The sequence below is a fragment of the Culex quinquefasciatus genome, chromosome 3 (assembly GCF_015732765.1).
Source record: "Culex quinquefasciatus strain JHB chromosome 3, VPISU_Cqui_1.0_pri_paternal, whole genome shotgun sequence".
Lineage (NCBI taxonomy): Eukaryota > Metazoa > Arthropoda > Insecta > Diptera > Culicidae > Culex > Culex quinquefasciatus.
Window position 1 is genome coordinate 141,489,565 of NC_051863.1, and position 17,257 is coordinate 141,506,821.

At 34.2% G+C, this 17,257-nt stretch overlaps 1 protein-coding gene across 50 annotated transcripts in view; it reads right to left on the reverse strand.

Moving 5' to 3' along the window:
- Positions 1-1,317: 1,317 nt before the first annotated feature.
- LOC6033527 (glutamate-gated chloride channel) overlaps positions 1,318-17,257 on the reverse strand; it is a 272,801-nt gene continuing 256,861 nt past the window's right edge. For 26 of the 50 annotated variants that reach the window (XM_038259413.1, XM_038259414.1, XM_038259432.1 and 23 more), the window contains 3 exons: positions 13,816-13,818; positions 6,494-6,604; positions 1,318-2,632 (listed from right to left, as the gene is read on the reverse strand). In XM_038259413.1, the coding sequence (XP_038115341.1) occupies positions 2,486-2,632; positions 6,494-6,604; positions 13,816-13,818 (261 nt within the window). In that variant the 3' untranslated portion in view covers positions 1,318-2,485. The remainder of the gene's footprint in view (positions 2,633-6,493; positions 6,605-13,815; positions 13,819-17,257) is intronic. The other 24 variants (XM_038259422.1, XM_038259460.1, XM_038259457.1 and 21 more) reach the window with 5 other exon arrangements.

Below are 17,257 nucleotides of genomic sequence, written 5' to 3' on the forward strand. Positions count from 1 at the left end.
ACTAATAAAAACTAATTGAATTGAATTGAATTTCGTATAACAAAGTTCACTTATAAACTAGCATTGATACACCCAAACGGTGGTCGCCTCATTTGGCTTTAAATCTGCATGAAAACTGTTTTTGCGATAGAGGGGTAAGACAATTTTGCCCGTTACCAACAATTATCGTCAATACCAACGGCTGTTAGAATGTATTTCTGAAAAACATAAATTCAACAGAACGAGGATTGATCCATCCACTTCTTGGTTGCTGACCCGACACGCTACCACCGCGCCATGGAACGCTTGATGAAATGAGAAGAACAGAACACAAAAATATTCTTCTTTCTGACCAGTTGCTTGTGTTGGTGATGACTGCAGATCACTGACATGTTTACACACGGGCAATATTAATATATGAGCTTGCTGTAATATCTGTTATAAAAGGTAACATTTTTTGTAGCAAATCCACTATGACAGGTTTTGATAAATTTGTTTCCCGTGGGTGTAGAAATAGTTAAGAATTAACTGAAGAAGATTGTTCTATTTATTGCGAATATAATTAATAAATTCAATTCATTTTTATATAAATGAAATATCAATCAGAATGTTACGTCATGCAAGAAATTCACCGAAAATATTCCACATCATTTATGGATGGCACATTATAAACAATGACAGAAATTTGGCTCACCAATATTTTTATTGAACTTAAGTGTCTATTCGGTGATGAAAACAAAACTAAATCGCTAGTTTTGATCATGATTCGATAGGTTTTGCATTTCCATAAACTCTAAGGTAAATTTTTAAAAGGACGTTACTTTGCTTGAAAACGCCCACCTTAGAAATGTTTCCCCACCCATCTCTCCTTACCAGTACTTGACATAGTTTCAAATTTCAACCGAAGGATCGTGTCAAATTCGGAGCGCTCTTTTTCCATCAAACCAGCCACACACACACACCCTCATTAAACCCCATCCACATCTCCCCCACAAATAGTAACACTTGACCCTGCCAAAGCGCACGTGCCGAACGAGTCGTTGCCTGCCAGTCGTTAACCCTCCAGGCTTCAGTTTCAGAAAACAACATTTTGCAGCAATTTTGTAGTGAAATTTTCCTTCACGATCATTGTGTGTCTGTGTGAGTGTGTGCCTGCATGAGACTAAACCATACGTTGGTTGCCTCTTTTAGTTGAGTTGATTTTTGGGTTTTTGCATTTAATTTGCAACTCTATGCTCTTTTGCTACATTTTAACGCTTGCCCAAATGTATTTTGGAGACTTTTGCGTGCTGGTTTTTAGCCTTAGTTTGTAATTCGGTTCGGGTTGTTTTTTTGTTGTTGTTGTAAAACGGAAACTTTTTACCTCGTAGACTTTGTGTAGAAAATGGGTATAAAATACAGTTTCGTCTACGTATTTAGTTCTGTTCAGAAAAATATAAAGTTGGTTTTGTTTTTTTTGCATTCGTGTGTGCTTATCTGACTAGATTACTTCCGCCTTACCTCTTAAGCTGTATCATTAAATCGTTTCTTCCTCTTTTTTTTGCTGTGGTTGTTTACTCTTTTCAATATAAACTTTCATATAATTATATTTAGACTTTATTCAAATAATATTGCTATATTTTCTTTCATTTCTTATCCTCTGACTAGAGTTCTATTTGATTGCGATTTTTATTTTGTCATTTGCTTGGCGTGTTTGGTTCGTCTCTTCCCATCGCTCCCTGCCACTCTCAGTTTGGAAACTCAACGCGAAATCTGAGCCGGCGGCGGCGTGGGCCCAGGGCTGAATTAAGGGTAAATTTGCCTGTAACTTTTTTTTGTTATTTGTTCTAGCTGCTGCGCGCGCACTCTAGGAGTAGCTTCTATTTGTTCACTTTAGTTGCATTGGTAATATGGAAAGAAGTTAACATATACGCACTGGTAACTGGTTTCTTCGATTATTCGATTAACTATCTGCACTTTAAACTTTAAATTTAACCTTTTTAACTTAAACCGAGATTGACTAGAGTGTGTGTGTCTGTGTGTGTGTGTTACGCGAAATGATGTGTTTGTATGTACAGTTATTTCACAATCGTCTATCTATTTGTTTGTCATTACAGCATTCAAAATGTTCACTTTTCTATGTTGTTTTGTTTTGATTTACTTTTGCTGTTGTTTTTTTTTTCACTAAAAGGCAGTATTTGTTTTTGTTGTTCCTTGTTCTACTTTTCATTTTCGCTTTTTACAGTTTTCCTTCAGATTCCCTTCACTGAAAATTTTCGTTTCTCCGACTCTTGTCTGATTCTTGATGTGTGTTTTGTGTGAGTGTGTGTTTGTGTTTGCTCGAAGCTTCTCCATGTGCACTTGATATAAGTTTTCTAATTTTATCAAAATGGCGGCCTTTTGTTAAATGTGTGAATTGACGAAAAAATTAACTAATTTCAAATGTGTCTTTAGTGTGATCCTTCTATTGCAGCAGGTTGTTGTCGTTGGTGTAGACGGTGTGCAGCAGGTGCTTGCTGATCGTATTCTAGGAGAAGCCCTTGTAGTGGATGAAGAAGAATATGAGAAACACGGCGTACGCCGACGGGAAGGTGATGCGGGCGATCACGTCGATCGTTTTGGCCACCCGGATCGGGTGGGGCGGCTCCTTTTTCCGCACCTGGACGAAGCATGTCTGGAACGGAACGAGGGAAAGGATGAATTTTTTAGCTTGATGAAATCAGAATTTTATTCATTTAGGCAATAAACGATAATTTTCCAATAAAAATCTTAATTATCAAATGTGATATGCAACCAAATTGATTTAGTTATGCTTCCACAAAAAGGCAAAAAGTCTAAGAATTTAAATTTTTAGTTAATTTTCGACATCGAAAATTTTCACACCGGACTTGCTGAATTTCACTCCGGACTGGCTGAACGGATTTTGACAGCATCGTACATTGTAAGGGCCGAAGTTGTTATTTAGAATATTTAATGTTACTTTGAGTAGTTCTCTACGATTTCAATATTTTTTTTTGCGATTTTCATTTTTCACAATTTTCATTTTTTGATTTGGATGTTACTTTGCCCATCCATTCCCTAAGATGCATTTTTGCATCATTAGTTATTCCATACAAATCTTCTTATAATTTTAGGGGCTGGTCATACAAAATAGGTGTATGTATGAAATTCAGTATCTTGGGAATGGTTTTCTAACCGATTTGTTGTCTTTGGCAAAGTGTAGATTACGATTACGACTTTTCAGAAATATTCTAATTTCTAAAATTTTATTTGAAAAATTTATCCTTCGGCTCTGGTCAAGGTCGAGAGGGGCACAAAATGAAAAAAAAAACATTATTTCAAGATTCAAGCCTAATTAAAAAAGCAAAAAGTATCATAAAATGCTTCATACATCATTAAAGCTACAAGAAGCCTCTGTAACAAATTAGCAAAATATCAATGAATCCTGAAGAAATCTCTAGTTTTCACGTCTTTTTTTTCGATCTTTTGTCCCATAATAAAAAATTGTAAAAAGCTTAAAAATTGTCTACTTGATTAAAAATGCAAAAATTAACGTTATTCATTGTACACGGTAATGTTGAATTTGTCAACAATGAAATATTTCCAAAATCGACAACATATTTTCGATTTTGAACAAAAATGTTGTCAATTTTGAAAACATTTACAACGAAATCGAAAAAATTATGACGATGACAGCGGAATCGAAAAAAATATACACAATAGGATTACTGGATAGATAGACTCAATAGATGTCTGTTTTAGTCCAATAAAACATATAAAACATTTCGCGAATAAAAAAAAACTATTTTTGGGAATTCATCTTTAGCCATGAACAGTTAAGCAAAATAAAATGTTTTTTTTTTTTATATTTAGTTTTTGGTTTTGCATGACTCACATTTTTTTTTGTTTTTTAATTTTTCGTAATTAAAAGACGCAACTTTTGGTACCCAGACATGTATAGGTCATCGCTGAAATTTTAAAGTTATCGCAGTTTTAGTGAAAAAAGTTGATTTTTTGCCAATTTCGTCATTCTCCGGTTTTTGCGCGCGGCGTGTCGAAAAACACGGATTTTATTTTCAAAAAATCATATCTCGGAATCCTGTTAATGAACTCCTCCCATTTTTTAGTATGATATGTAAAAATGTCCGGGGAATCCGATAAAAATATTTCCAGACATATGCTCTTTGGTCCAGACACCGTCAAAACGGCATTTTAAAGTTTCATACGCCCTTTTCATATGTTAGGCTAGATTTTTGAAACTTTTTACTATTTTTTTTGAAAGGCCAACTTATCACCTTTCATTTGCGTATAAGACCATTGAAATCGGTTAAAATGGCGAAGAGTTATGATTCTTCGAAAAAAGTGGTTTTTGCGAAAATTGACGAAAATGGCCATTTTTTAGACCACCCTAATACGGCGTAGGTCACCCTAATGGCCAAACAAAAAAATACGGGTCTAATTATTTCGGCCAGGGAACCCCCAGAAAAATTTTGAGCCCGATCCGAGGACTTTTGTTTTTTTCCATGCTGTTTTCGTGGGGAATTGCTGTAGTTTTAAATAATTGTCAATGAGAATATTAAACTCGATTTTGTAACTTTTACTACTTAGATTTTTTTTTAAAGTTTAATATTCTCTAAATACATTGAAAATAGTCCTTGAATTTACAATTTAAGTGTTTTTGAACATTTTAGTATTTTATTCAAAACATAAAAACAATTTGTTTTTGGCCATGTTTTGAAAAATCTACCTTGTGAATATTAATATTAAAAATGAATCCATTGTAATAGTTTTCATAATCTTGAAAAAAAAAATTCCGAATTTCAAAATCGAGACGAATATTTCTAAAGGGCCCTTTTTAAAAAGTTAATCGTGATTTCAAAAACCTGAAAAAAACATTCTAATGTTTAACAATGGTTTGATTTCTACATTGAATATCGGATCAATAATTTCCAAGATATCAACTTGCCTTTTGATTTTATATACAGACTATTTAAAAAAAATATAACTTGACATCAGTGTTGCAAATGAGTGATAAAAAAGCTATCAATTGATTATCTCTGCACCAAAAACATCCGAGAGTATAGCGACCGTCACTATAGCTTGTGAGATCTCTTCTTGTGTCTCGTGATTCCCAGCGGTGCCTAATCTCTCTATCACTCCTTCCCTTTTCCTTGACTCTGCGCTCTCACCGCTGAGTCTCTCAATCTCTCCGAAAACTGAAATGAAAGCACGCGGGACGGCGATTAGGAGCCGACCACGCATGACGTCCCGTTAAACTGCGTTTGAGAAATTGGTTTTGTGGCGGCTTTTGTGGTTAAACGCTGTTGTGGTAGGATGATCGTGGAAGCGGGAATGAGAGAGAAAAGGAAAATGTGAATCGTGAGTGTATACACACGAAAACGTGTTCGGCTATGTTCGGCGCTGAGAGTCTCAATAAGGATAGAAGCGCAGTTGTATTTGAGGCATGAATATTCAGGCGGGATAATTGTAGTTGCTGAGAGCTGATATTTTGATATTTTAACAACCCTGCTTGGCATTCACTTATCCGTCTGTAATGTTAGAAATTTGGGCATAAAAACTGGGATTTTCATAAATATCTTAAGTTTTATAAATTATACTACCAATTTCAACAACATTTGACAACCTCATCACCAATCAAGTTAATTGAGCTTAAAATTTGATATTTGGCATCTGCACATTAGGGTGGTCCAAATCTGAAATCAAAGATTGGCCCATCACTAGGCAAAATTCCACATTTGAGCTCATTATGACCACGGAAACCCCTAAGGAGCCTGCGGAAGGAGCAATAAGTACATATCCAATTCTTGCCAATTCTCGGAACTAAGATCTTTATTGACTTTGGAAAAACTTTTCCGACGACACCATATTTTTAGTTTTTTTTTGCTTAAAAGTTGTTAGCCTTCGTAAATTACAATTTCCGCGAAGACGGCTCTAAAAAAAGAATGGCGCGCAAAAACGGTCACTTTCGGAAGCTAATAACTTTTTAGCAAAAAATCCTAAAAATATGTTGTCTTGGGAAAAGTATTTCCAAATGTAATGAATATCTTTGTTCCGATAATTGTAGGAAGTTAGGATAGTTATTGCGCCTTCCATAGATATAAAACTGAAACTGTTGCTTCTCTCAATAAATTTTGACGATTTTAACCATACACACTTTAAGGGTTTAGAAGAAGGGGTTCCCTTGGTCAGAATTAGCTCAAATTTGAAATTTGGCTTATTGATGGGTCAATCTTTGATTTCGGGGCGTAGCCTTCATGAATCCCAGATTTGGGCCACATGATAATCCCATGCTCTGAAATGCAAGCTTAATTTATCCATTTCGTAACAAAAATGAGTTAAATATCGTTTCTAAAGAATTGCAACTTGAAAGATAAACATCATGATTCCATATTTGAGGCATATATCATATTCAAGCACTCAAATTTGCACACTCTCATCCCCAATTTACTTAATTATCCCAATTATGAAAGAACTTTTAATTAGCACTCCACGAGCATCAATAGTAAGTACTCACCTCAGTGGCGCAGCCATTGTTGGCCGAATGCGTACAGGGGCTGGTTCCGCCGGCGCAGCTCGTGCAGGCCACAATCTCGTTCGGGCCGCCGGATTCCCGCTTCTTCACACCCTACCGAAAGGGAACATCGTTAGTGGGTTGGAATTGGGGCGAGAGGGGGGGGGGGGGGGGAGTTGTTTTATGTATGTAATGATTTCGGCAGATTTATGTATGTAATACAAGAGTCAGAGACAATTTCCCATGAACGTGGTTGAGCGAGGGTGTATTTTTTTGGTGTATTCCATTCAAGGACCGCGAGCCTCATAAATCATCCCATTTTGGACGTGGAAAATGAGCGGTTTCGGGGGAAATTCTCGATTAAATCACATGGAGCAACCCATTAGCATAATTTGCTTATCTTGGATGGCAGCGGAATGGCCTGTGCCGGTGAAAGTAGTCTTCAATTATCGCGCAATTGATATGGAAATAATTATGAGATGTTCCCGGAAACGGTTGTAGGCTGAATCATCAGATAAGATAAGATGGTCTTTTCAAAGCAGAACATATTCCAAATATTCTGCATTTCTATGTTATTAACTTTTAATTTGAGTAACTTTATTCTTAGGATAATCTAATTTTATCTTATTTTTGTTAATATTTTAAAATAAAATACCAAATGCAAACATTTGGTCCTTCTAAAAAACCCATTAATGTTTAAGAGTGAGTTTTTCACCAATGTGTAACAGGTCGTATTGAGGTGCTCCGATTTGGATTAAACTTTCAGCGTTTGTTTGTCTATACATGAGATGGATACATGCCAAATATGAGCCCTCTACGACAAAGGGAAGTGGGGTAAAACGGACTTTGAAGTTTGAGGTAGAAAAAACATAAAAAACTTAAAATTGCTCGCATTTCCGTAAAACTTCATCGATTCCAACTCTCTTAGATGCATTCGATAGGTCTTTTGAAGCACTTCAAAATATGCTATAGACATCCAGGATTGGTTTGACTTTTTCTCATAGCTTTTGCAAATTGCTGTCAAAAATGGATTTTTTTTAAAACCTTAATATCTTTGTGCAACAGCCTCCAACACCCATACTCCTATAGGTCAAAAGTTAGGGAATTTTATGGACTATAAGCCTACGGAATTAACTTTTTGGCCAATCGCAGTTTTTCTCATAGTTTTTCGATTTTCTATAACAATTTTTTTACAACGTTAGTTTTTGCCCTGTAGGCCGCCAAAGCGGCACTTTTTGGTCTCAGTTTTGTCATATTCGTAATTCTCGGAAAATTTCACGTAATTCAGAAGCATTGGAGTTGTGAATTTGATTTAAAAAATAATTAAATAAAACGTTTTTGAAAAAAAGAAATAGATCTTATTTACTCTGTGATCAATACGTCAAATGCTGTATCAAGTAGGCGAATAACTACCTGTTTTACCCCTAATCCAACAAATTGTTGAAAAATATTTTAATTCATTCTAAATGGCATTTTTTCCAATCAAATTTACAACTCCAATACTTCTTACTAACGTGTTTTTTTCCGAGGATTCCGAATATGACTAAATTGAGACCAAAAAGTGCCGCTATGGAAGCATACAGGGCAGAAACTAACGTTTTAAAATGTTTGTTATAGAAAAATTAAAAAAAATGTGAGAAAAACCGCGATTGGCCAAAAAGTTAATACCGTAGACTTATAGTCCATGAATTTCCCAAACTTTTGACCTATAGGAGTATGGGTGTTGGAGGCTGTTGCATCCATTTTTAACAGTAATTTGCAAAAGCTATAAGAAAAAGTCAAACCAATCCTGGATGTCTATGGCAAATTTTGAAGTGCTTCAAAAGACTTATCGAATGCATCTAAGAGAGTTGGAATTGATCAAGTTTTACGCAAATGGGAGCAATTTTATGATTTTTCATGTTTTTTGATCCTCAAACTTCAAACTCAAACCTTTGTCGTATAGGGCTCATATTTGGCATGAGTTCATCTCATGTATAGACAAACAAATGCTGAAAGTTTGTCATCCAAATCGGAGCACCTCGATACGACCTCTAGAACAAACCGAGCAATATTTACAAATACTGCCTCTTAAGAAAAGGAAAGATTTCTTTAAAAAATGATATTGCTTGGCTAAGACATGAAAAAATAATGATTTTGATATGATTTGAGAGTTCAATCATCATAAACGTTTCGATCATTTTGGTAAAATTCAAACCATCACGCAGTGAATTTCATTCATCTCAATAAAGATGTTACGCAACAAGATAACCTGCCCAAAAAAAAGCACAAAAAAAACAATTCGATTCCAGCGATAGCAGAATTGAAAAATCATCCTGAGATCGTTGAAAAAAGAAAAAAAAAAAGGATTCGTCGCGCCCGGCGGGCTGCGGCCATGAATCGTTTCCCAACTTAGAAAGCACAGGAAAAAACGGACAGAACCGTTGGACATGAAGGTCCACAGCTGAGATTTCACATCCTGTGCTGGTTTGCCTCAGGTGCCATCAGAACGGTTCCGTCCCGTTGGAGATTTCGGATTTTGGACCTTTTTTGCGGTAGAAAATTTAATGATTGAAATCTGGTGCTCTGCTGGTAGGCCTGGAGGGGATTTTCGGACCAGCAGCAATCAGTTTTGAATAACCATTTCGAAAATTGGTGGCCTTGTCCTGCCACGAGGTACGGCGAAGATTCAAGATTCCGACAAAGTCCTTTTGACCTCTTTCTGGCATGCGGGATCGACGAACACGGTGGGCTTGGTTGGTTAAAGTTACACGGGGTTGTTTGAATGGTTTTTTGGTTCATTACAAGCCAAAAAAAAATTAAAATAAAAAAAAACATTTTTTTGAACCACTGTGTTTGGGGTATAAAAGGGAGGGGTGGGGGCACTAGTTGCATTAAGGGGCAAACTCTACTGGTGAACCATTGCTTCTAAGGTTGGCTACATCTATATAACGAAACAGGGGAGTGGGGTTGGCCAAACTGCTCACACACACACGCGTATGGATTGTTGGATCAGCAAGGAGTAATTAACTAAAATCCAACTTGGGGCAAGCTTTTTTCCAGATTCTAATGCTAGGAGGAGGAGCATCTAGATTGATGGATTTCCGGCGAAAGTATGTACAGCAGTGCACACACAGCGGCTGGCTGGAGTTAATAGCATTTCCGAAGACCATCATCAAGCATTTCATGGTTCGAGCTTTGCCTTCGAAACGAATGGTTGATGAGTGATTGCTTCTGGATTTCATTACATGATGAGTGAGCGAAAATGTTGGCCCCAAAGGAAAGCATTTTTTTTATGAAGATACTGACGGGAACGCTTGTGTGCAAAATTTGATAACGAAGAGGAGTAAGCTTGGAAAGGCAGTGATGGTTTGTGTTTACTTATGACTAATTTAGAGTAAAATTTTTATCAATTTTCCAGTCTTATTTCGCCTATAACATCGTCTCCTCCAGCTCAATTGAAGTTTACTTTAACAATTCTTTGGTAGACTTTAGTCTCATCTAACGTTCCATTTTATCAAATGCAAAAATGTGAAAATAAGACCTATTTGTTTTCTAAGTAACTTACTACCCATAATCGTTTTCTTGTCCCAAAGGAAATTTTTAATTTTTATGTTATTCTGTTGCCTACCCTTTTGACATTTCAATTCAATGTCAATCCTGAGATATTCAATAAAAACCGAAACAAATCTGTACGTTGTGGTCACTCTTCATATCGCAGAAGCTTCAATCTTGTTGCGCTATCTTGACACATCCTGAAAGTTGCGACAACTGGCCAGAAGGATTTCAGGTCAGAACGCGTTTGACACACGTGCATGCCCGACTACCGTAAACATTTGTAATTATAACTCGGGACTTCGGCAACCAAATTCAACCAAACATCGGGACAATGCACAGAGTGGCCAGCCAAACAAAACGTGTTTGTTATTGTTTACATTGCGTGCAATCGTTTTTGTTTATTCAAGGTCAAACATAAAAAATGATTTTTCTTGGAACGTCAAAAACGACAAGATAGCACAAGACAAGATAGCACGACAAGTTTTGGATTGAAGAGTTTTTCAGGCTACAAAAAATATGTATCACCAAAATTTAACAATTTTTTAGTGTTTGTTGAAGGACAGCAATAATTTTATTTTGATAATGATAATGTTTGATCAAATTCAAAAGAACACAACAAAAGTTATTCAAATCTGGAGATATATTTGATGATAATTTATCTCCTCTTTTATGAATAACTGTTACATACTTGTTGAAACTGAGGAATTACGAAAAAGGTACAATATATTTATATGATAAATTTCCAGAGGCACTATTACACCTTTTTCTGACCTAAGAAAAATAATTGTATTGATTTTTTAGCTTTTCAATTTGTTTTTTTTATTTGTATGAAGCATAGTTGATAATCGATATAATTAATTATTATTATTATTTTTTGTTATCATTATTTCGACAATTCTATCGGCATCTATTTTATCCACGATAACGAACGTTAACTCATTTTTAAAATCCTTCTAAAATTGACCTAATCAATCAATACCATGCATAATTTTCAATGCTATCACTGAGGATATATTTTTGGATAATGAAGTAAGGCCGTTGCAAATATTTTTCAAAGTTTATGTCGCCCCCCTTCAAAATCGGTCCGAAAATGGCTTGTAATTTAGATTTTTATATTTTTTTATTTTTTTGACCCCCCCCCCCCGACCCCGACCAGAGTCGAGGGACATAACCTTCAAAAAATATTTGCAACGGCTAAGTTTCAAAGCATAAATTCTTAAAAACACAAAATACTCAAGTTTCCAAAATTTGCAATATGGGAATCAAGCAAAATGAAATTTTGTATGCTTTTTTTTTTTATTATCGAAATATTGAAATTCTCATAATTTACCATACGGGTATCAAACATTTTGCATAACAAATAATAAAATATTCACAAAATATTGCCTTTTCTTGTTTCGAAAATAATAAAATTGACATGTTTTTTGTAGAGTAAAAAAAAATATTTTTTCATAATTCTCAAATTTTAATTATAAGTATTAAAATTTTTTGATGCATTTCCACTGTTTAAAATATTTAAAAGAATTACCTAAACGTTAAATACGGTATTTTGTGAAAATTTAAGAACATCTTTCAAAACACATTAAAATATTAATAATGCATGTCTAATTGCGATTTTTTTGATAACCATATTGCAAATTATGAAAATTTTTGTATTTTCAAACTAACGGTATTTTGTAAAAAAAAAAAATTAGTGGTGGAAATGCATGCAAAATTTCGAATCCATTAATACCATTGATAATGCATTATGGAATTTGAGTATTTTCAAACAAATACGGTATTTCGTGAAAATTTTAGTTTTTCATTAAAAAAACTCAAAAACCCTGAAAATGTATTCAAAATTTTGAATCGTTTGATATCCATATGACAAATTATATAAATTTGAGTATTTTCAAAAAACACGGTATTCTGTAAAAAACTGAACAGTGGAAATGTATAAAAAAATTTGAATCGTACGATATCCATAATGCAAATAATGAAAATTTTAGAATTCACGAAAATACGGTAATTTGTGAAAGTTTGAGTATTTTCTACAAAAAACTCCAAATCAATGAAAATGCATGCAAAATTTCGAATCGTTTAATAAATTATGCAAATTATGGAAAATTTATTTTTTTAAGACGCTATTTTGTGAAAATTGTAGTTTTTCATTAAAAGCCTATAGAATAATGAACATGCATACAAAATTTCGTATAGTTTGGTAAATTATGCAAATGATAAAAAAATGTATTTTCAAAAATACGCATTTTTACTTTTATTATTTATTCTTTGATAGTTAGGCCGTTACAAATATTTATCAAAGATTTTGTCGTCCCCCCCCCTTCATCATCCAAAAAATTAGGGGGCAAAACAATTTTTTTTTCATAAAACATCAAAATTCTAATGAAAATAATTCCAATCAACTGAAAACAATTCAAAATGCATTGATAATCATATTTAGCATGTTTGGAGTGGTTTAAACATATTTAGATTTTTTTTTATGAAATTCCGATGTAGAGCACCACCAAAACTTTTTTTTTCGCAAAAAAAATGTTCATTAATATTCAGTTATTTTGGAAACTAATAATTGGAAAACAATTGGGCAGGTGTACAACGCATTTTAAAACATTTTTTACATTCTTATTTTGGAACCATGACTCGTAATTTCATTTTTTTACTTTTTTTAAATTTAAAATCAATCAATGGTGGTGAGTTATCTTTTTTGAAAAAAAAAGTTTTTTTTCGAAGATGGATGAAATAGGCTATATTTTGATTTTTTTTTTACAAAATGAAGTTTTTACTTTTTGAATGGCTTTTAAATTTGTTTAAGGGATTTGACATGTTTAATTTCTTGCATGGATAATTCATTTGTTAACACATTTTTTTCAGATGTTTAATTAATCTTAAAATTATTTTCCTAATTTTTTTTAAACTTTACTTTGAAACAACAACAAAAATGTTGTACCGTAAACTGGGGTGACTTTGATAGCCCGGGGTGACATTGATAGAAATTTGATTTGGCCATTAATTTTGATACATCCAATGTTACAGTCACATTTTTGCATATATGTTCGATAATAAGCTATCCCTTAATGCTTACACACTCAAAACTCTCAAAAATGTTTAGATATTAATTTGACGGGCATTTGAAAAACCTATCAGTCACCCCGGGCTATCAAAGTCACCCCAGTTTACGGTACCATAAATCTCTAGGCTTATCCCATAACTTTTACCGGAATCGTAAAGCAAAACGCAACCAGAGCAAATCTCGCAACTGTACAACTTATTATTGTTGAATTTCACCTGAACCCCACCGACATCGTAAAATACCTTAACCATATTTCAAAAACCCTTTCCCCAACAATTATGCTATCCTTTCATCGCGACAACCGGTGTGCATAACTCGGCCATTGTTCTACAGCTGTGTGCACAATACAAATTTTTAAATTATAACTAAACATTCTTTTGTTCCCTGCCCTTTATCTGCTTCTCCTTTTTCCAACAAGATAAAAAATGGCACCGCTTGGCGGCGCCATTGCTGCACAATCTTGTTTGTGTTGGTGCATTGTGTGAGCCCGTCCACGTGTGGGTTTGTGTCTTTAATTTTGTGTGTGTGGTTCATGCAGGGCGGCTATTGTTTGTTTTTTTTTGTTTTCTGTAAGGGTTTGTTACGGAGGGCAGCACAGATGCTTTATTGTTGTTTTTATGTAACGCTCGGGTTCGTGGGGGTGGATAATTGTTTAAGGGGATGATTGTAGAGTTGAGGGTGAGAGAGAAAGAGAGGGAGGTTAAAGCAGAGTCACACTTACCGGCTAATGGAAATATATCCATGAAGCGTTAAAAAATGGTGGAAAGAACGGAAAAAATAACAAATTATTTATTTGCATTCCAGGAGGATCGTTCGAGACTTTTTGCATATCATTATCGTGGTATCTTCAGTTGGGTGGGCGATAGGATGAACGAATCATTCGCACAAGTTTCATTCAATTTCGACAAACTTAAAAACTTATTGAAAGGCAAAAAGAAAGTCAAAATAAATCAGAAATGATCGAAAAATTGTGAACACAACATAAAATGAATTAAATTTTCAGCAAAATAAATGCTAGCGCATCCGACTGCTCGCAGATCTACTAAATTATTCAACATAATCTACTCTGACTGCATGCACAATGACAAACTGTTTGCGTTGCAAGAAGTGTGTACGTGCTGCTAAAAAAATGGTAGCGGGTTGAACACTTTTCGCGAGAATTGGCTTGCATTCTTTTCGGATGCAAAGCTGTGATTTAAATTTGATTATTGTTTCCACCTATTCGGTTTGTATGCAATTGTGATTTTTCGATTTTGTTTTTTTTTTCAGCTAAATTTTTAACGATCACGATATGATATTGAAAAAAACGAATTTGACTTTATAGCTGTCGGCCACCATTGCTCGTACCAATCACTATATTTACACAAAGAATTTGAGAGCGCCCGACGCGGGTTTCAAACCGACGACCTCTGAATTGTGAGACCAGTGCGCGGTCTGATTGATCCATACGGGCGGGTACGATAACCTAAATATTCGTCCGATTGTCATTGTCAAACAATGAAAGTATTGTAATTTTTTTTTAATATATTCAAAATATTTTAATTAACCCTTACATTTAATAAAGTCAATAATAAATGTTTTTGAGCCTAAAATTTTAAAATGGCTTAAATCGGAGTTTTTGTCCATTAAAACATACCAAAAATGAAAATAATTGATGGGGGTAAAGTTCGTCGAATAGAGTTTTTGTGTTAAAAAGTCAAATTAAAAAGGGGATTTTTTTACAGTGTACCCATTTTTCCGCATAGTCCTAATCATAACCTACAACTTTGTCGAAGACACCAAATATATCACAAAATATATTTTCAAGATACTAATTTTCCCATATTTGTAAAGCAATATTTAATGGACAGACTCTTAATTTGTATGGAGAAATACATTATGTCAAAGGGCTTATTTTTGAACTAGAGCGTCCAATTTCCCGGGGTTACAAATTTCCCGGGAAACGGGAAATTTTCAGCAAATTTCCCTGGAAATTCCGGGAATTCCCGGGAAATTTTAAATTTATTGAAAATTGTTATGATCTTGGCTTAATTAATATAATGCAACAAAATTGTAAAGGACATCAACATTAATGGCTTAAATAAGTGTGAAGATCAATTAACAGCTTGACTGCATGTAAAAAATCATTCAACTACAAGAAAATGTAATATTGTTTTTTTTTTCTTTGATGAGACATTTTAAACTTGCCTCTGTGACCAGTTTATTGAAATGAGAAAAAAAAACATGCAGAAATTATATTTTATGACAAATACTGGTTTCAGCTCTTGAACAAATGGTAAAGCTTTTAAGTGTTGGTTTTACATCCAACAACCCAATGTTTTCAAATATTTGAAGCAAGCTTTGAATATATTTTTGCATTTTTTGAGAACGAACAATAGAAAGTAATTTTTCAATGATTTTTTTGTATTATTATGCAACATGATTTAAATTATACGATAAATTAACATCATTCCACAAAAAATCTTCTATTTTTTCACATTTAACCCTCTAACACCTGTAGTTGCACCAGGGCTCCATATTTTTTTCACTTCAAATTTTAATTTAATTGAACAAAATCCTGTTGAGTTTGTTCATTTATTATTTTTTCAGAGCATTTTCAAAAAGGAGTTCCAAAAATTTAAGAAAATGTATACTTCCGCTTGAATTTCGGGAATTTCCGGGAGATTTACAAATTTCTCGGGAAACGGGAAATATTTCTTTTCGGGAAATCCCGGGAATTTCCGGGAAATTTTTTCCCGGGCGGGAAATTGGACGCTCTATTTTGGACTCAAGGAATCGATGCACAAAGTTTCATCCAATTTAAAAAATGGGCCATTTTCTGCGAATTCACACGGAATTGGGAAAAGTTGCCCCGACCGCTCTTCGATTTCCTTGAAACTTAGCATAAAGGGGTTATTTTGCGGACTTGGAGCTGATTGCGAATCCGAGGTCCAATTCTCGATATCTCGTGACGGTGGGGCGGTACGACCCTTTTTAATTTTTCTGGACTTTTACTAAGACACGTTTTTCAATTCTTTGTAGGTTCAAATTTGAAAAACGGGTCATAAAAGGTCAAAATCAACACTTTTTCAAAAATCTTTTTCTTAAATTTCAGATAAGTCGTAACTACATACAACCTCAAACATCAAAATTTAAGTTTTTTCTGCTCTACAACTCTGTATAACATTGTACAAAGTTACAAAAATATTTGATTTACAAACAAAAAAAATAGTTCTGATTGCAGATTCGAAAAGTACATTAAATTTGCCATAAAATGACGTGTCCCAAACTTTTTGGCAGGTGAATAACGGGAAATCTGTGACACCAATTTTATATCTACTGACGGTTTCGAGCTACAATTCACTGAATAACGTCTTTTAGTAGATATCCAGAAAAATTAAAGTGGTCGTAATGCCCACCGTCACGATTTATCAAACAATGGAGCACATATTCGTGATCAGGTACCAAAATCAATCGAAAACTGTGGACAACAAAAATGCCGAGAATATTCTCTGCTTTTTTAATCTAATTTTTAGAGATATACGAAGATGGATACCTTTTTTTTATTTCAAATACAATTTTACATTCAAAAACACTTCTAGGAAGCTTTTCCGGGTAAATTTTTGATATTTTCCAAAGAAAGTATGGAAAAAATCAAAAATTTACCCGAAATATTTTTGAATGTAAAATTGATTTTTTTTAAATCGTAGGAAAAAAGTACGTCTACCCCACAGCTCAAAAGTTAAAACTTTTTGTCCAAAAATGAAAAAAAATCGAAGGGGTTTAGAGGTTTTAAAAAATGGGTAACTTTTTTTCCGTGTACTCATTTTTTCCGACTTATTCTAATCATAACTTGCAACTTTGCCGATTGATCAGTTCAGTTTGATACAGATTGACTTCGATATGGACACTGGGGAGCCCCTTAATTATAATGGAGACATCAAAATGGCTTATTCAGACTTAAGGAATCGATGCAGCTTCATCAAATTGAAAAATGCAAACAAATGTTTTCTTGTGAATTTCTAGAGAACTGCTCTGATACAAATTTTGAGTAAGGTTTTGTAACTTCCTTCGTTTTTTTTCCCTAAATATCGAATAACGTCATCTGAGGCGAATCCGGGTTTAGCTATGTTTTACACATTGTTTTGATATTTTTGATTGATTTCGGTAAGAACAGGCCAAGA